The sequence below is a fragment of the Octodon degus genome, unplaced genomic scaffold, assembly GCF_000260255.1.
Source record: "Octodon degus isolate 3935 unplaced genomic scaffold, OctDeg1.0 scaffold00031, whole genome shotgun sequence".
Taxonomy (NCBI): domain Eukaryota; kingdom Metazoa; phylum Chordata; class Mammalia; order Rodentia; family Octodontidae; genus Octodon; species Octodon degus.
Window position 1 is genome coordinate 9,678,385 of NW_004524607.1, and position 20,335 is coordinate 9,698,719.

At 50.9% G+C, this 20,335-nt stretch overlaps 2 protein-coding genes across 3 annotated transcripts in view; both read right to left on the reverse strand.

The window, feature by feature from the left end:
• The window catches only part of Eepd1 (endonuclease/exonuclease/phosphatase family domain containing 1), a 104,721-nt gene that overhangs the window by 12,512 nt on the left and 71,874 nt on the right, over positions 1 to 20,335 (reverse strand). For both annotated transcript variants that reach the window (XM_004629575.2, XM_023713432.1), the window contains exons 4-6: positions 8,242 to 8,352; positions 3,567 to 3,701; positions 1,091 to 1,229 (exon numbers count right to left, since the gene is read on the reverse strand). In XM_004629575.2, coding sequence (XP_004629632.1) covers positions 1,091 to 1,229; positions 3,567 to 3,701; positions 8,242 to 8,352 — 385 coding nt within the window. The remainder of the gene's footprint in view (positions 1 to 1,090; positions 1,230 to 3,566; positions 3,702 to 8,241; positions 8,353 to 20,335) is intronic.
• On the reverse strand, positions 6,454 to 7,465 carry LOC105741991 (calmodulin). The gene has a single exon (XM_012514397.2). It carries the CDS (start codon positions 7,424 to 7,426, stop codon positions 6,977 to 6,979), a length of 450 nt encoding a protein of 149 aa, XP_012369851.1. The 5' UTR covers positions 7,427 to 7,465; the 3' UTR covers positions 6,454 to 6,976.

Below are 20,335 nucleotides of genomic sequence, written 5' to 3' on the forward strand. Positions count from 1 at the left end.
TTTTTTGTTTTTTTGTTTTTTTTTGAGGGAACTGGGGATTGAACTCAGGCCCTTCCACTTGCCAGGCAGGCGCTTATTCTACTGAGCCATCTCCTCGGACCCCTAGGCTTGAATTTATAATCCTCCTGCATCAGCCTCCTAGAGTGTTGGGATCACATGCCTGTACCTCTATGACTTGTTTTATTTTGTATTCCTGCTGATAGCCTTTCTGTCTTGGCGAGATAGAATTTTGGCCTAGTTTCATTTTGCATTTCCCTGATAGCTAAAGATGTTGAATATTTTAAAATATATGTATTGGTCATTTGTACTTCTTCCTTTGAGAAATGCTATTCCATTCATTTACCCATATTTTGATTAGGTGTTTTGGAGGGTCTAATTTTGTTTGCTGTTCTGGAGATTGAACCAGGTCCTTCACACTAAACTACATCTTCAGCCCTTCTTATTTTTTAGTTTTAGACAGGGTCTTCCTTGGTTGCTAAGAAGCTCTGGTTGGGCTGGAACTTGTGATCCTCCTGCTTCAGCCTCCAACCCGTGTTCTAATTCTCCTGGTGTTTCAGAAGTGGCTTGGCTACCCTAAGCCCCCAGATATTTGGTGCTTCCCTCTGTGCCTTCCTGAGGGCCCAGCAGAAGGGGCCTGAAGCGGGGTGGTAGCCTGAGCTCGGCAGCCACCTTTGGGGCTGAGACTAAGACCTCCTGCTAGGGCAAGCTCAGTTGGTTGCTAATAGCAAGGCACCTTCCCCATCTACTCCTGTCTGTCGTTCATAAGAGCATGCGAGCATCCCAAAGTGGCACCATGAAGTGGGACCGGGACGAGCTGTCACAGGGAAGACACATCAGTTATATTTGCCCCCCAATTATTTCCATTTACAAAAGGCAGACAAGGCACAAAGCCAATAGCAGGGAGTGCACACATGATGTCCACAGAGACAGGCGTGGGCCACACCCAGGGTGAGCTGGGCCCTGTGAGAACCAGGCATGTGACTTTCCCCTGTCCCCACGGCTTGCTCTGCTGACCTTGGTGGGTGGCCCTGGTGGCATGGAGGACCTCAAGCTGCCTGCCTGGCCTCGGAGAAGGATCTGTCCTACCCACCTTTCAGGGCTCCCTGCAGGGCCTGTGCCAAGCTCACAAGCCGGTGGCCATCACTGGGATTCTTGCCGGGATTCTCCATCACCGGGGGGCTCAGGGTGGCCAGGTGAAGGTTCACGAGGGTCACTTCGTTACTTCCCACCTGGGCAGCAGGAGACAGAGCAATAAGGAGGGGCTCGTACACTGCTGCTTCCTGGATGCAGCTCAGAGCTGGCTTTGTGCTCACAGTGGACCACAAGTCGCAGCCAGCACTGCCCAGGGGACAGGGGAGGCTTCGGTGTCAATCCCCAGAGCCCAGACCTGCATGGACAGGACCTGCACTGTACCAGATCCCCACCCCACCCCACCCTAAAACTGGCCAGAGTGGCTCTACATAGCAGGGCTCGATTTATTTTCTTCCCTTCTAAGCAACCATGTGAGAAAAAGAGGTGTCTCTAACAGCTGATGTTAGCGAACCTCCACCCCAGTCCATGCCTGTCCGTCCCACCACTGGGGGGTTCAGGTGCCTGGAAGCCCACACTGTCCTGCTTCCTGATTAACTCTGATCACAGCTAGGCAGCAGGGGGCGCTCACAGGCCATGGCCAGGCACTCAATCACGGGGCCCAAGGCCCTGCTTGGCTGCCTGGGGTTTGGCTGTTGGCCCCAGGACAGAGGTGTCACTATTGGGCCCACAGCTCTGCTGCTGCTGCCCCGCCTGCCAGGGGAGCCACCTGGAGACTGGGCTGGGCAGGATGCACCACATTTCTTGTCATTTCTCTCTCTCTTTTTCTTTTTTTCTCTTCTTTTCGCAGTACAGAGTAGGATGCTGGGCCTTGCACATGACAGGCAGGCACTGTATCTCTGAAATAAGTTCTCCAACCAAGACCATCTACCTGGCCCAGCATGTGACCTGAAGCACAGAAGGCCAAGTGGCTGGCTAGGGCACTGCTGAGAGGACCTGGACCATTGCAGGGGGCACCGCAGCACTTTCTCACTGAAAACAGCTTATACTTTTTCTCCCCCTTGGCAGCCCTGGGGATTGAACCTGGGGCCTAAACACTGAGCTGTATCCCCAGCCCTTTTTTTTATTTTTTATTTTGAGACAGGGTTTTCCTAAGTTGCTAAGTTGCCCAGGGCTAGGCTCAGACTTGCAGCCCTCCTGCCTCAGCCTCCCAGAGTGCTAGGATTCCGGATATGCACCACTAAGCACATCTTCAAAAGCCAACTGGATCTGTAGTAACACTAGTAGTCTGCGGGCTGCTGTAGCTGCACTTGGCCAAAGTCACTTGACATAGAAAGGGGCCCAGTATCATGTCAGGAGGTTTTAAAGATGACCTGGGGATCTTTAGCAGGTCCCTGAGTATGGAGACTGCAGGCTGGGGCACAAGAGGTGCCAACAGTGGACACCCTAGTGAGCACATGACCCATCCACTGCCTGGCAGCCATGGGCGAGAGGGAGCTGTGGCTTGTGGCATCCCCAACACAGGAGCTGCCGTGTCTTCTGCCACGGATAACCGCCCTGGGCTCAGGTGACCTGCAGGCTCCAGTGGTGTAGGGTACACTAGTAAGGAAGGGGTTGCTGTCCTAGGGGACACTGGGCCTGCCTAGGGTGTGGAGGTCAAGCACTTAAGGAGAGGCCTCACTGTCACCGGACTGCTACTCTTCACTGTTTGAATTCCAGTGTTCTGTTCTCATTAGCACCCCAGGATGTTCTGGGCCCAAGGGACAGCATAATGGGGGTGTGTGTCTGCTCAGCTGCCCCAGACAGGGCTGGCTTAAGCCTCTACCCAGAGCTCCCCGAGTCTGCTCCAGCCCCAAAAGCTCCTCCAGGGGTCCTTGCTCCCTGGAATAAGGGAGAGGGACCTGGGGAGCCTTTGAGGAAGGGGGTTCTGCAGAGCAGACTGCTGCCCTGACTCAGCCATTCTAAGACACTGGGCCTCACTAAGCAGTGCCAGGTGGGTGAGGGGCTGCTGAAAGAGTCCTTGAAAGACAGACCATCCTGGGCTCTACCGCAGAAACTGCAATAGGGCTGAGGCATCCCTGATTGTAAGAAAGCCTCCTGGGTCCTTGTGATATGTATGGGCTGGGACCACAATGATTCTCTCTGTCTCTCTCTCTCTCTCTCTCTCTCTCTCTCTCTCTCTCTCTCTCTCTCTCAATGGGGTTTGGATCTTGCTGTGTTGTCCAGACTGACCTCAAATTTGCAACCCTCCTGTCTTAGCCTCCTAACTAGCTGGGTCTATAGACACATACCACTATACCTGGCTCCTCCTCTCTCTTGCCCATGTGTCACAGTTATTGGGACTGAGAGTCACTGCAGATCACCTTCATCCCTGCCCTGGACAAGGTCATCTACCCAGGCAGGCCCAGGAGTGTGTACTCTCATCTTTAGAGACTAAACCCAAAGCAACAAGAAGAGGCTTTTCTCAACTGCAGTTCTACGAAGACGTTTCCTGTTTAGAGGGAGCAGCACACACAGGTGACCTGTGGTGCACGTACCTTGAACTTGGCGAGGTACGGGCTCGGTGCTGGGGGCCTCCCATGTCCATTGCTGGGCGGGCTCTCCTGCCCAGGAGCATCTCGCAGCTCCACGCCGGCTGCGGTGTCCCACAGGAACCCTGAGTACCCAGCACCCTGCAGCAAAAAGGAGACAGAGTGGGTGTTGGGTGCGAGTTTGGCAAGGTGCAGCCTGGCATGGGGGGAGATGCCAGTACACACACACACACACACACACACACACACACACACACACACTCCCCGAGGTCATTCTCCAGAAGTGCCCCACACAGCCAGGCCCTGCCCTTTGATTGGGCAGTGTTACCTTGGTAACCATGCCATGCCCAAGGCAGCAGCTTGTGCCCCACCCCCTTCTAGGAGAGGATCTGCTGCTTGGAGGGGCTGAGTAACTTCCTGAGAACCTTGCAACCGTGAAGGCCACACTGAGAACCATTCAGGAGCCTGTGCAGGGCAGAGGGGACTTGCAGATGAGCTTTTTGTCACAGAGCATGAGGCCTGGCACCAAGAGCCTGCTCGGTCTGCCACTGCTGGATGAAGGAGTCTGGGGCTCACCGGTGGGTGCTCAGGAAGTGACCGAGGGCTCTGCAGGTGCACAGGCTTCAGCCTGGGTCACAGGCCCTGAGGGTCCTGGGGGCACAGATTCCAGGTTGCTGAATCCGTGGGGACCCCGCCATTCCTGCCACCTGAGAGGCTGCTCTCCAGCAGTCTGCCTCAGCCGTGGGCAGGGACTTGGGTACGGAGCAGCTTCTTCTCTGCAGCCTGATGAGTCACACACAGCTTCAGGGGGATCAGGTGGGGGCTGCGCACTGTCACCCAGGCCAGCAGTGCTGCTCACAGCCCCATCGTGTTGCCAGAGAGGAATGGCCCTGCATGAGTGTCCTCCTGGGCAGCTGCCCTGGGTCTCCAGTTCTGGCTTAGGCCGCAGCTTCTGTGCCCCCTGCTAAGAACTGGGTGAACAGTCACAGACATGGGTGTCAGTGTCCCCTGTGTCAGGGAGCCACGAGCCACCCAGGCTGTCACCACCTCAGTGTCCTGGATACCGTGAAGTCTGCAGTGCTGTCAGCTCCGTCTGCTCCTGTCCCTTGTGTGTGTCCCATGCAGCACTGCCAGGGCCACCTTCCTTGCACAGGGCAGGGCCCAGGGCATCTTCTACCTGAAAACTGCTCCGGCTTCCAGTACCACCTTCCTTCTCACACCTGCTCTGTTTGTCCCCAGTGGCCCCAGGGCCTTTCCTGTCACCCCACCCCCACTTCTGTGCACACTGCTTCTTCTGTCCCTGGTCTGTGACCCATCTGGGTGCCTTCAGCACGTCAGACTCAGGTGGTCAAGGTCAAGAGCAGCCGGCTCAGCAGAGGCACACAGGCGTGGCTCTGAACACCACCTCCCAGGCAGGGGCACTGGGGGGCAAATAAGCACTTCTTCCAAGTCTCTGAGGTCTCCACTTTCTTCTCTGAAAACTTCTTTAGGCTATGGCTTGGGTGCCAAAGAAGGGACCTGAGGACCCAGAGATATGAGGCCAGGGCTGGGAAGCAGGGCTTGTGCTTTCTTGCGCAGAATGAAGACCAAATATTCCTGAACTGAAACTGTTTGATTCATACTGTTTTAACACATTTTTTTGATTATTGATTGTGACCATTAATCCTGATAGTCAACTTCATGGATTAAGAAATGACTGGCAGATCTATAGAGTACATGTCTAGGTACATCTGGGGGCTCATGGAGGTGTGACCCCAGGTACTCTGCATAGTCCTTCGCCCTTCCTCTTTGGCGCTGTTCCCATTTCGCTCCTGGTCAGCACGAACTACACAGCCTTGCTCTGCCGCCCCCTTCTGCTTGATGTTCTTGCTCGGAGCCTGGTGACCATGGACCGAGTCCTCTGAAACTGTGAGCTGCAGCTAGGTGTGAGCATTCCTCTTTTAGGCTGTGGGTGTTAGGTCTGCATCCCAAGGACAGAAAAGCTGAGCAGAAATCTGTCCAGATTTAAAATTCCAGCAGGGCCAGGGTGACCTACGCTGTCCTGGCCGGCTGTGAGCATCCTGGAGGAGGGGCTGCCACTCTCTCCAAGGTGCACCCGGCACGACATCCAGGGCCTGGTGCAAAGTTGCCAGGCCTGGGGAACTTGTTGGATAGATAGAGAAGGTGTGCTGAATGGATGACTCTGATACACACACACACACACACACACACACACACACACACTCTGAGTGCTATTTATAGAATGGCAAGGTGGTATTACTATTTTTCTGAGACCCAGTGGGGATGGCTCTGGGCTCAGTGGTTGGCCCAGAAGCACCGTGCTTGAACCCACGCCACAGCATCAGGCCCGAGAGGAGGATTAGGAGGTGCTAAAAAAAAAAAGTAGAGGCTGACGGTCATTAACAATGAGCATAGGCTTATTATTGTCAACAATAATAAATAACTGGCTACTTTTAATCTAGCATGCATTTATGATTGATGGTTGAAGAGCCTAAGCTGTACACACCAACCATAGAATTCACACGTGTTTCTAAGCACAGTAAGTCTGCTACAGATGAAAAATAACAACTCCATTTATGGGAAATTATGCAGTGATCCTTTTGTTGTTGTTTTTTTTAAAGACATGGTAGTTCAGCCCAGTCTTAAATTCATTATGTAGCCCAGGATGGACTCCAACTTGAGACAGTTTTACTGCCTCTGCCTCTCAATGCTGGGATGATAGGCCTGTGTCACCACTCCCAGCTTTCTGGGGATGGAACCTAGAACCTTGTGCCACTGAGCTACATCTCTAGTTCAAGACCTTTTTTTAAATTGTAATTTTTTTATTGGAAAACAAATATGCAACTTGGAATGGATTTGAGGCAAACTGTGCCATAAGCAGATTTTTTTTTTCTAAGTGGCTAAACAAAGTTTAAAAAGCAAGTAACAATAAAAGAAAATGTTTCTGGTACAAGACCAGCAGTACAAAAAAATAGTGTACGAGTACCTGGATAATACACCCGTTTTGCAATAGTGCAACTTTGAAGTGCATATTGTTGACTGTCCGCAGCCACGCAGTTACAGCTCCACACTTCAACAACAACATGCTGACATGTCCTAGGAAAACTACTTTAAAAAAGGCATAACCAGATGTTCCCTCATCTGACCAACTCCATCTAGGTTTAGATGTGCAGAAGGGCTTAGATATATCCAGAGTGAGCCACATGCAACATGTTACTTGATCAATTTTCTAAAATAAGGTTTCAGGACAATGACAGTAAGATAAGGGAAGAAACCATGGAGGAATGAAGTCCTAATTACTATACATGCATTTTTTTTTGACAGTAGGGGGAAACCTTTTACAGATAAGTTACAAACAAAGAAAAGGCAAATAAACAAATTTGTACAAGAAATTTAACACATTCTGTACAACGTCTTCACTTTGCTGTCATCATTTGTACAAACTCTTCATAGTTTACTTGGCCATCACCATCAATATCTGCTTCCCTGATCATTTCATCAACCTCTTCATCTGTTAACTTTTCTCCAAGGTTTGTCATCACATGGCGAAGCTCTGCTGCACTAATATAACCATTGCCATCCTTATCAAATACACGGAATGCTTCTCTAATTTCTTCCTCACTGTCTGTGTCTTTCATTTTTCTTGCCATCATTGTCAGAAATTCAGGGAAGTCAATTGTACCGTTACCGTCCGCATCTACTTCATTAATCATGTCCTGCAACTCCGCTTCTGTGGGATTCTGCCCCAGAGACCTCATTACAGTTCCCAGCTCCTTTGTTGTTATAGTTCCATCACCATCCTTGTCAAATAGTGAGAAAGCTTCTTTGAATTCTGCAATCTGCTCTTCAGTCAGTTGGTCAGCCATGCTGCAAGCACTACTGGTTTCTGAGACGCGAACACTGAACCGCTCAGCTCGCTTGCTCCACTCGGACTAATCAAGACCTTTTTTGTTCAGTCTAAAAGCCTGCAGATTTAAACCTGGGTCTGACTATAGTATAAAAGAGTGAAAATGTGTGCAGTGGAGACCCACCCGCACCACAGGGCGACACTGGTGACAAAACTCAGGACCAACATCTGCTGGCAGTGGTGACAGAAGATCTCTACGTGCAGTTTCAACTATGAAGGCAAATACTTCAGCTATGAACTCAGGTATGCTGAAGTTTCCAGTCAGTGGAAACTTCATCCTTTTTGTTTTGCTGTTTTGAAACAGGGTTTTGCCATATAGCCCTGGCTGGCCTGAACTTGTGGCGATCCTCCTGCCTCAGCCTCCCAAGTGCTGGGATTACAGGTGTGCAGCACCATGCCTGGCCTTTAACAAAGGAATTTCAAGGACAGAGGACAAAAATGCCTCTCTGCTGTCTTGGCCTTGAGGGAAGATTCCTCCTCCTAGGACCTTAAGTACACCTTTCTTTCTTTCTTTCTTTCTTTCTTTCTTTCTTTCTTTCTTTCTTTTTTTTTTTTTAGCACACATTTCTATCTGGGCAGCCATCTACTCCTGAGCTCAATATGAAGTGAGCACCAGGGCACTGGAGAGGAATGGAAGAGACTGAGAAATTGGGTGGCAATACAAACTTGCTCAAGGACAATGGCACGGGAGAACATAAAACACCGTGACTGGGGGCTGGGGGAGTCCGCTGAAATAAAACGAAAGCAAAGGTGAGGCTGCACAGCCCAGCCTACCTTCTGGAGCTGACTTGAGGGCTTCTCGGCGACCAGGGACCGCCAACATCCCCGAGGACCCCTCCACTTTCGGATGTTGGGCAGGACCGGTTGGTTCAGCTCTGTGCAGAACTGCAATGACAGAAGCCAGGGTCAGCGTGGGTCCCCAGCGCTGCAGCTCCAAGTCAGCACGCGAGGGCTGGAGGCTTCCTGCGGCTGCCCAGCAATTGGAAGAAACATAAGCAGTTAACAGAGCAGAATCAACCTGCGGTTCTCACAAATCCAGATGATGGAATGAGCAGCATGAATTAAACACACACATCCACCCGTGAAGCCCCAAGGCATCATTGGGACTGAGTCTTTCTGTCCCAGAGGGTCCAGAAAGAGGGTTCAGAACCCTTTCCATGCTGTGAAGCCTGTGGCTCCAGGGCCCAGGGGCATCTGGTCAGCGTTGAAGCCAAAGGGGAAGAAGAGGACCACCTGTCCCACTCCTCCCCAGGGCTTAGCTCAGGGACAGAGAATGACATCTGCTCATGCTCAAGCACACACGATCACAAGTTGGCGACAGCGCCCATCCACGCATATGCCCGCGGCTGCTTGTGCCCATGGGTTCCGCAGTGTGGTGTGGGAGCCAAAGGGAGTGTCTGTCATCCAGGCAAAGCAAAATAGCACAAGGTAGGAAGAAAAGTGATAAAGCTGCCAGCTCCAGCCTGGGTGCAATGGTGCACGCCTGTAATCCCAGCACTCCGGGGGCTGGGACAGGAAGATGGCAAGTTTGAGACCAGCCAGGGCTACTTAGCAACTTAGTGCGACCCTGTCTCAAAATAAAACTAAGAAATTTCAAAAGAACTGGGATGTTGCGGAGTGCAGTGACCCTGAGTTCAATCCCCAGAACTGCAAAATAAAAAGCCCAGACAGTTAGTACCACGGCACTCAGGCCCGCTTCTCTAAGTCATTCTACTGAGTCAGCTCTTAGGAGGGTTTCCCCAGACTTCACTGCATTTGGGCCCAGTTTCTTTCTCTTTCTTTTTTTCTTTCTTTCTTTCCTTTTTTTTTGTCTAGTCCTAGAAATGAGGCCAAGGCCTTTACAGTGAGCTACATCCCAGTCTCTTTAAATTTTGAGACAGGATCTCACTAAGTCACTAAGCTGCCCAGACCGGGCTTGAACTCAAGATCCTCCGGCCTCAGGCTCCCGGAGTGCTGGGGTCACAGACATGTGCCACCATGCCTGGCCTGTGCTCTGACATCTGGTGCTGCCCTCTCCAGTGATATCCTCCTGTCCACCCACACACACACACTTAAGGACCCCACTTGCCTCTTTCTGTGTGCCCCCCCCCCAAGGTCTCTCGCTTTAACCAGCTGTCTTTAACCATGCCTGTTAGTGCACAGGGTCAGCTGGCACCTGTACCTGGAAGACCCCAGATCAGCAAGGCGGCCCGCACCTCTCTCCTGAGTACCAAGCTATATTTATGACAGCCTCTTTAACAGTTCTGCCTGAAGGTCTCCCCAGAACCTCAAACCTGCACTTCCAAGAGGAACATGTTAATAGTCCTAGGCTTCCACCAGGGGAGCTCTGAGTTTAAAAAGCCCCACCAGGTGACCAGCCCACCATTGTGGACTCCAGCCTACAAATAGCTGGGCCATGGATGGTTCTCTCCACTAAGACCTCTGTCTGACCCTCAGGAGCCTCAGGTCCCTGAAAAAAGCACACCTCTGATTGTACCCCAAAGCCACACCAGCTCAGCCACCCCACTCCTGGTGCCACAGCTTTGAGGGGAGAGACGTAGCCCAGACCAAAAGCACTGCTGTCCATGCTAGTCACTTTCAGAGACCATGTTTGGGACTAAAGTAAGAATGATCGGTGTCACTACGCACTTGTTAAAGGGCAGATTCTCCGGCCTTGCTCCAGACCTGCTTAGAGACTGAGCTAGGCCAGGAAATCTGCATTCGACAGAAGGCAGCACTGGCTTCATGGGTGGAAGAAAGGCATCAAATGTTATTTTACACGTCAAATCCACTCCTGGGTAAACTCCAAGAGCCCTCTCCCTGCAGGCACATTAACTGTGCTCACCTGACACCTCTCTCAAAGCCACAGTGCAGATTACTCTTCCCCGACTCTCCCCAGTACTTATGTGACTGGGCACAGTTAATTAAAAACTCACAAGACCAGGGACATAGTGTGGGTGACAGGGAGCTACCTAGGCCCCAATTTTCACAATCAGAGTTAAGCAAGGGGCAAGGATTTTCTTCCATTTTGAGGACTGGAGAAGACACTGCCAGTCTTTTAACTGAGGTGATGCTGGTCATGGCTAACCTAAGAAGGGGAACAATTTAGGTCCCTACTATTCCACCTGTGGGCTGTGGACTGAGGCAGGGACCTCAGGAGGCCCTGCCCTGCTGCACAGTGCCTGTTGCTGCAGGCCCTAGGGTTGTTTTTGAGCCGCTGAAGCTTTGAGGAGTCAGCCTGGGGGGGCTTCCTGTAGGTCCTCTTGGTGGGTACCCCACCTCTATTGTCCCTGAAGGGCCCCAGCAGGCCCCAGCTGTTCCTGGCCGCAATGCTGCCACCCAGGACAGAGATGCCCACACTGGGTGTAAGGTCAGGGTCCCCAGCTGGAAAGTGTGAGCAGGTGGGTGGGTCCAGGTCTGCTGTGTGGCCTCTGCCTGGACAGGCAGCCCAGGGCCGGATCATCCCTCAAGCTGAACACTGCCTTAGGTGTCATACTTAGACAAACACATCTTCCAATCTGTTTCATTCACATCCACAGAAGGAAGAAGTCCTACTGTTACACAAGACCATCCAGGCCAAAAGGTGGGGCCAGCAGGCAGAGGTGGCAGACATGGTTTGTGTCATCCAAAGGCCTCTGGGGGCAATTCTGACCCTCACAGCCCAATACAGTGCTTCACCTCACAATTCTCAACCCCGGTGGCTCACTGATCATGCACCTTCCTCAGCAGGAAGCTGGTTCCTGTAGGTACCACGGTGGGCTTTCTGGCACGGCAGCACGCACTTGTGATTCAAGCTACTTGGGAGGCTGAGGCAGGAGGATCATGAGTTCAGCAGCAGCCTGGACAACTTAGTGAGACCCTGTCTCAAATGAAGAAAACAGTGGCATAGTGGAGCCTAGTGCTGACTGACTAGAGGGATCTGGGAGGTTCTGTGGAATAAGCTCTTGCTCTGAACTCAGGCAAGCTGATGGCTATCAGTCTAGAACTCAGACTACCTCATTCAGTGTCCGAGGGCTGGAAAGACAGCTTTTGTTATTTACCACTTTAGTTGTCCTACCCCGCTCCCTAAGAACAGTGGATTCCAGCTCTTTGCAGATAATCCTAGGAAATGATAGCTGTGTGTATGACAGTCTAATGTACCCAGAGGGTCATCAGGGCATGACCTTGAATGGGACACTGTGACTCTGATCTTTTCTTCCTCTGCTCACTTCCTCTGCCAGGCTTTCCTGCTGGGATGCTCCCCCAGATGCAGACCCTCTGATAGCAGGGTCACCATTCACACACCAGGACCTCCAAAGCCATGAGCCCCAATGAGCCATCCTGGGTGCCTGTCACAGTAGTGCCAAGCTGACGAACACAGCCAGTGACTGAGAAGTGACAAAAGTCTTTGGTCACTAACCTATCCTTGGGCTCAGTGGCCAGAGGCTTCAAAGTCCAGACAGCTTAAAAGTAACTGAAGAGAGGCTCACAGCACTCACTGGCATTGACAGCTTCCTGGTCCCAAAGGATGAGAGGACTTTGATAAGACCCCAGGCCACCAGCCTTCTGCACCTTGGGTTTGCCCGGAGCAGCTGATGGCTCATCTCTAGGGTGACAAATGACTAGAAAACTTAGAAACTGCTTTTTGCTCACGGCCCTTTGGACTTTCTTCTTTACTTTGACCTCTCCCATACTCTGAAAGGAATATTCCCCATTCTTTGGACATGACCAAGGAAGAAACACGAGGAAGGACTTTCGCTTCACGCAGTGGCTCATCCGGCTACCAGCAGGCTCAGAGACCCTTACATCCCCTTTCCAGTCAAGTTAAAACCAAACCTGGGCTCAAGGTGACCACACAGCTCACAGGACAGCGACTACCAGGAGGTTCTAACAGCAAAAGGGCACCTTGTCCTGCTTCCGGGAAGGGTGGGGCCCATGTGTTTTCACTTTGAAGGCTTGGGCTCAAATTCCCAGATGTAATTGCTTCCCCAGGTTGGTGTTTCTCTTGCTTTCCTGACTCTGGACGTGACTTCCCTTTGACAATGAGTTTCCCACATGGTCACTACCAATTCCCTCCATGCGCTCAGTGGCAGCTCCTAAAAGCACAATCTATTTTTGTGGATGATAAAGCCCGTGTGAGTTTTCCTTATAAAGACATGTTACCATAATTGTGTGAGGTCTACAGGACAATAGGGCTAAGGGCAGAGAGATCTATTTTTAAAGAAATTAATGGAGGCAAGTGTGGCAGCATAGGCCTGAAATCCAAGCACTCTGGGAGGCTGAAGCAGGAGAATCTCGAGTTCAAGTCCAACCTGGGTAATTCAGAAATTTAGCAAGACCATATCACAAAAAAAATAAATTAAAAAGGTCTGGGAATTTAGTTCAGTGCAGAAACCCTGTTCAGTCCCCAGTTCTGACCAGAGATAAAAAGGAAACGATAATGGTATGCAACGGTTCATCCTTGCCTGGATCTTCAAGCACCGAATGTCACAGTCACTGTGAGAAGCCAGGGTCCTTCACACAGAGGTGAAGCCAAGGCACAGGTAGATTGTGAAAAGATGTCGACCCACTCTGTGAGAAAACCCAGCCATGCTGGAGCCTAATCACACAATAAGTGCAAACTAACTGGCTTGGTCTTCTCAATAGAGCAAAATAATGGAGTTAAAGATCCCAGGACAGTTCAAATATATGTGAAAGCCATATATATCCTCAAGGGGCAGAAATGAGCTTGCTTCACTCTACGCTGCTGGGCCTAAGCACCTTCTCAGCTTATCAGCTGCCCTAAAGCCTTCTGCACTATCTGCTGAGAAGAAAAAGGGAACCCAGGGGCGACAGCCAATGGTGCGCAGAACCCCCCTCCCTCTATCTTGCCCTCCCCTCCCCCCGCTGGAGATGGATCCTAGGGTTTTTTGACCATTGAGCTAAACCCCAGCAGTGTTCCCTCATCTTTTTTTTTTTTTTTAATTGTGGGACTAGGGGTTGCATCCAGGGCCTCTAAGTTACAGCTCTAGCCCTTTAAAAAGTTTTAAAATCTGATACAAGCCACTGTGTTGGGCTCAAACATGAGATTCTCCTGCCTCAGCCTGCTAGAGTGCTGGCTAAAGACCCACCCCACCACATCTGGTTCCCTCTCCATCTGAGCAGGTGAGATTGCCCAGGGGCTCAGGAGAAGAGCTGCACCCTGCAGAGCCAGGGTGGGGTGCAAACACCCCCACACCCATGCAAACACAGGGCGCATTCCTGAGTGGGACAGGTGCAGAGGGGAGAAGAGCACCAGGGCTCTGATCCACAGGACTCCAGATGCAGGCACAGAGGCCCAGGAGCCAGAGGGGAGGGAAGCAGCTCCTCCCTGGGCTGCCCTGGGGTCCAGCGAGCCTCCTGTGGCTCCCAAGCCAGCAGAGCGGACTAGGCTTGTTTCCTGAAGCTTCAGAAGGAGCCACTATCAGAGCAGAGAGGAGAGGAGAGGAGAGGACAGCAGTGGTGGGACCCGGGCACACTGCCAACCCTTGGGTCCTGGTCTTCCGATCTGTACAACAATGGGACAGCCTCCCCCAAGGCTGCCTTTTGTTTGCAAACTGTGTGACTCTTGAAGACAGAGAGGGGGCTCTGAGCACCATTGGCTCTTGCTCCTGAGTTCCCTCTATCTCCTCAGCAGACTACACGGGAGGCTTCAGGGCAGCTGATAAGAGAAGAGAGGGCACAGAGAGTGGGTCAGGTAGCAGGGGGCCGGATGCAGAGAGCAAGTGTGAAGTTCTCGTCTCAGCAATGCTCACTCCCTGCTCCTTCCCAGGATAGTCACAGTGTGAACCCCAGGAAGAGGCTGAACCACTTCCAGGACACAGGGTCCCCTCTCCAAAAGCTCAGTTCCCCCAAGGAGGGGCCCTTCAAATCTCTGCGCCAGCTTCCTCCATGTCTGAGCCCTCCCCCCAGGACTCCTTGCCATGGTGCCTGTTCAAAGAGCTTCCGGTGAATCGACGCCAATCCTGGGAGTGAACAGGAAGGAGACACAGGCGGCAAATGGTCAGCAGCCCAGTGAGCTTTGGGCCCCTCCAGAAAGAGCCAGGAAGGAGGGCTGGGGGTGGGAGAGCCAGTGTTTATTAAGTGACAACCAAATGGTAGGTGCTGTCACACAGAACCCCATTCAGTCCCGATGGCACCTCTGGGGGTGCCACTACTGCATGACATGCAGAACAACCTGGACCCTAGTTATTAGCTGCTTCCACGGAGCCCAGGCAGTGGTACCCAGCAGCGGTGGCCACCTCCCCACACTCCCTAACGGTGCCCATCATACCATGGCTGGGCGAGATGGTGACAGTAACAGGGGGGTTGCTGCCTGGGAACCTTTCAGGGCAGTTACAAAAGGAGAATGAGAGGGAGGGGCAGATTTTGAGGAGACGCAAGTAGAGCTGGGATTAGGGGACACAAACACTCACTAGGGACCCTACGTTTCCAGGCTGCCAGGGGCCGCCTCTACTACCTTCTGCCCTTCGGCTATGGTCCCAGAGGGGGGCCCCCGCTTCAGGTAGCAAGACTCTTAATCCAATGGGAGTTAAGACTTAAATAGTAAATTTGTGGCTGTTGGTTTGATTTTTCCTTTTCCTTAAACCCAGGCATGTGTCCTGCTATCTATAAACATATATCAGAACAAAACAGAGAAACAGAAAATAGCAAGCACGGCCCTAATGTGCAAAGACCACCGCTTCTCCCAGTTCCTGTGCGGTTCCTTCCAGGCTGCTGCTACGTGTGTTGTCAGTGTTTTATCGATCTATTTGTCATGGCTTAGCTCTGGGGTAGTCCTCCCCAAACTTCATGCGTGTGAAGGTACTACACTCATGAGGCCACGGCTGGCTGGCTGCCAGGAGGCGGGATCTGCTCCGAAGAGAAGACTGCTGGGGCCGGGGCTGGGCAGGATGCATCTCCCTCCCTGGTTCCTCCCTTCTCTCCGCTTCCTGGCTGCCATGCAGTGAGGGGCTGTCCCCCACAACCCCCTCCTCTATGACACTTGTACTTTGGAGACAGGTGACCAGGGACTATACTTGTGAGCCTCAAAAACCTCTGCTCCTCTAAACCACGTGTGCTGGGCTCCCAGTGATGAGGACAGTGTTTGTCCAGACTCACACACTTGCGTTCGGCTCGTCCTACTTACACTGTGCCTTATGACTGGGAATTCTCCTAAAGTCTGTCACATACCACATCCCAATATACTACCACACACCACAGCATGCCTTTGGTGGGTGCAATTTCTCCCTCTGTGAGGCTCATTCAATTCCATTATAAACACACTAAGATCCCCTAACAAGGTAGCAAGTAAAGCCTTACTGCCTGCGTCCCTGCATGCTCAAAGTCATAATAAAGTAGCTCTTTGGAGAATTTGTCTTGATGTCAACCCATGCTTTCTAAGACTCAGGTGTGCGTGAGGCCCCCAGCTGGTGGAGTTCGGCATCTGTGTGGTCAGGAAGGCTGGCATGGGAATGTCTACCACCAGCTGGGGTACTGTCTACACCCGAGCAATGAACAACCTCTGCTGAGACTCAGTTTCTCTTCTGGAAGGAATCTTGCCATCCTGAGTGTGTAAGTGTGGTCATGTCCTTTGTTGACAGCAGGGCTCAGCACATAGACTGGAGACTGTTTCGTGGAGGTCAAACTCTGGATCTGCTGCGTACTAAGAGGTGATTTTTTTGTTCTGTTTCTGTTGTGTTGAAGATGGAGCCCAGGGCTTCATTCTTGGAATTCTGGCTCTTTGAAGCTCAAAAAAATAAAAAGATGGCTTTAGGGCAAATAAGTATTTCTTTCCCAATTAGGCACAAAACTTGTGAGTAATGATTGAAACTAATTATTCTAAGTAGAAGCAGGTCTGAAAATAGCAGAGAATTAGGAGGATTCTGTGGCTATTTTGGGAGTGTGTGGGCAGGCTGTAGACAATGTGACACTTAGCGCATATCACAGCAAAAGGAGGATAGCCACGCCATGGTAGGCACCCAGAGCACCCTTTCATGGATCCTGAGGTTGGTGAGTCACCAGAAAAACAGGAAGGCTAAGGACGAGAGCTCCTCTTGGTGCGCCCCACTGAGGTCCTTATCCCAAGACACAGCTGGAAGACAGGAAACACCTGCCATACAGGTTACAGCCCCGCAGTGCCTGCCCTGAGCCTGTCCAGTCATCATGGTGATTTGCTTATTTCTCAAGGCAAACCATACCAACCCTGCCAGATGCACTGTACCACTTTCCTTTCCAGAAGCTTCCTTCCTCTTTGATGCCAAGAAAATAGGCTCAAAGAATGGGTGGGAAGGATGGAGAAGGCAAACACTGCCTGCACCCCACAAAACAAGCCTGCAGGGCTTCGGGCCAATAGGCACATCTTCATCCCTGAGGTTCTGAACACCAGAAGTGGCAACCAAAAAAAAAAAAAAGGGTACTGGCAGGGAAAAGGAAGATGAGAAGAGAAAGAAAAGCGACACAGAAGGAAAGGACTGATGATTACTCAGGGCTTTCAACCCATAGCTCTGACGTGGCGTAGCACAAAGCTGGCCGTTACCCAGCTCCCCAGCTCCCTTGCTGGGGGACAGCCACACCCTTCTTCAGCTGGGGGACACAGGTGAGTCCGTGTCTGCCAGGACTGGTCCACTCTCCCCCTCCTTGCGGGCTGCAGGGCTCCCAGCACTACCGACCTATTTGTGTTTCTATGAAGAACCCAGAGTTATCTAGGAAGTGCCGCTTTCCACAGAATCAGCACTCGGGGAACCCCCTGGGAAATAGCTGTGGATGCCATTTTTCTTCTAAATGCCAGCTCTCCTTATTCTTAGTGGTGTGTTTATGGAGCTCGAATGTGAAGCAATAACCACAAAAAATAAAGAGTTTAGAGCTGCAGGGGAAGGCATTACTGATACCTGGCTTATTTTGTTTGGATTCGCATGATGCCAGAGCCTACTTTGCAAGTCTGCACATCTCCTCTCTCATTTCAAGCAGACCCCAGAGACCCGCTTATTCTTCCCTACGTAGGCACCCAAGGCCCCAGAGACCTGCAGTTGGTCACACTCCCAGGCCCCAGTGGCAGCAAGAAGAGAGGTGGTGTCCCAGGCTCTTTCTGTACCTCACACAGTGTGGCTCACAAGGGAGGCACTGTCACCCCGGCCTACAGCTGGGGAGGGATCAGCAACGAGTTCTACATCACCCACAGGGTGGTGGCTAAGCCAGGACCCACATGGATGTCCACCTGATCCCATGATCATCATTATTTTCAGTACTGGGGATTGAATCCAGGGCTTTTGCACTGAACTTCATCCCAGATTTTTTTTTTTTTTTTGAGAAAAGATCTCCCTAAATCTCTGAGTTGTCAGGCTGGGCTTGAACTCGTGATCTTTCTGCCTCAGCCCCCCACAGTATAGGTATGTGCCACCACACCTGGCTGTGCTGAGCCCATCCTGCCCCAGGACTCCTCTCTGGAACACTGCCTTGGCCCCTGTATGCTTTCTGTCCGCATATACATGGGTGGATTCACCCAAGTGCAGGATGAAAACATTCCAATTGTGTCTGGGCTGCCCACATAAGACTTCTTTCGCTGCCCTTCTTCCTTATCCATGTAGAACAAGAATGGCACACAGAGCATCTTCCATTGCGTTAGGTATTAGAAGTCACCTAGAGATGATGTAAAGCACATCGAGGATGTGTGTAGATTAAACACAAGTATGTGTCATTATGCAAGGGGCTTGGGCGCCCGCAGGTTTTGGTATTAGGCTGAGTCCTGGAATTAGTTGGATCAGGAGGAAGAAGATCCTTCCTGTGTTTTAGAAGGGTTACTCTGGCGACTATACAAATAAGGGATCAAAATAAAATAAAATTAGACCAAATTATAATTATGTGTTTTAGTCTTTCTTCCTATTTTCCAGTTTTCTAGAAGATTCACTCGTCTGACCACAGCATAAACACAAATTAATTGGTGTGAACACACCTGCAGTCTCCCCACCCACCCCTCTTTTATTCTCAAACATCTATTTCTTTTTCATTAGAAAATGCTGCACAAGTGTTGTTGCTAGATAAGAACCAAAACACCCCAAACGCCCCTGCCGTACCCTGAAATCAAGCATAAAGACACATGCTGCCTCTTCCCTTGTTGTGCAGGGTCACATCCGCATAAACTAAGCGTGAAACAAGGGTGGGCAGAGACACCAAGCGAACAATCGATCGGAGCTATTTATTCTCCACCAGGGTTTTTAGCCCATCTGAGAGGGGAGGGCAGCCGGCTCGCCTGACAGGAGATGGGCTGTAGCTCACAACTGCAGTCCTGTGATGTGTACTACGGGAAGGATTTACCGCTTCCCAGAAACCTGTGCAATGCTGGGATTCGGGCTAACCCCAGAACCTTCTCCTCCTCTCCCAGGTCCAACCCTTTACACTGTGCACTGGGAGCCTTTCATTTAGCTCTGGGCACTTGGGACAACTGATGATCCACAAACCTAGACACACTCAGCAATGCACCAGCATTTCAGCGGCGAAACACAGATCTCCTAACTGTCCACAGGTATAGGTAAGCTCAGCCTGATAACTCACAAGGGCCGGCAAGTTTAGAGTAGCTCAGAGGTGAGGAACGGCTTGATTTTCCTTGGCTGCCCTGTTTTCCAAGCCCCTTAATTCTGCATGTCAAAGTGAGTCTATTTTCCACAGACGAGAATGAGGCTTAAACAGGGACAGGAGTGGGCAGTCACATAGTTGGAGTACTGGCAGGGAAACTGAGGCCAGGAGCTAGACAGGGGTCTTCGTTCCTGCTCATGGGGAGTGCCAGTGTGCTCCCCCAAATTTCTAGAGATAGACCAAAACCTCCAAAGCCATGCTGGATGCTTTCCCACGAGTTGGGAATCTTGTTAAGGCCCAAACACACCATCTTAATGCCTCTTGAAAGCTAATAAAAAATATTCTATCAGCTATAGGAATTACTCATTCTAAGTACATGGTTGTCAATTTTTCAGAACTCTCCACAGAATTATTTCTGGCAAAGCAAGCTTTAAAGACCAGCTTAATCAGGATAATTTTATCTACTAAGAACATCCAGCACAAATGTGTTCAGCAACTTAGCAAAAATGGCTTCACCAGCCTACCCTTCTGTTTTATTTAATGTGACAGCGTGGCCCAGAACTGGCTGAACACAAAGTCACGTTCTCCAAAAATAAGTGAATGAACCATTCATGAAAAGTTAGGATTCTCTACAAAAGTGAAGTGAAAGTTCTTTCAGTGCCACTTCATTGTTTGCATTTCCTGATAAGAGACGTATTTGAGGGTGGACGGAAAAAGACAGGAGACTGCATGGAACTCCTGTCGCCACAGCTGTCTGAGCGCCTAGAGCAGGAGGTGGCTGCATGCAGCAGCCCTAAAGGGACAACAATGGATTGGGCACATTTTTTGTTCTGTTGAAAAGTAACATTGAGTTAAGGAATTACTGAGGTAGGAGAGAAAAGTGCTCAGGATGTACCCAAGGGCAAGCGGAGACCTTGCAGCATTGGAAAAATCCCAGAGGAGGCCCTCTTCCAAGTTACTAAAAGGACAAAGAGGGCATTTCCTAAACATTTCTGACCATGAAGCATAGCAACAAATAAAACTTTACATGGAAACCTTGTGCATTCCATTTGTCTCCCTGCTGTGCATTTATTTGACCCATCCATCCATTCACTCACCCACCCAAACACACACATAGTCATGCTTTTTCACCCTCCCTCTACTCTCCTCTCTCTCTCTCTCTCTCTCTCTCTCTCTCTCTCTCCCCCCCCCCCCCCAAGAGAAATCAATTGCTTGGTGCCACTTACTAAATCTGATTTAATGATCTATTATTCACTTATTTATTTTTCAGAAAGGGACTCACTATGCATGCAGTTCAGGCTGTCTTTGTGCTCACTTTTTTGTAGCCCCCTAGGCTAGCCTC

Coding starts and splice junctions, on each gene's coding strand:
- LOC105741991 (XM_012514397.2), bottom strand. CDS start 7,426: ATGGCTGACCAACTGACTGAAGAGCAGATTGCAGAATTCAAAGAAGCT.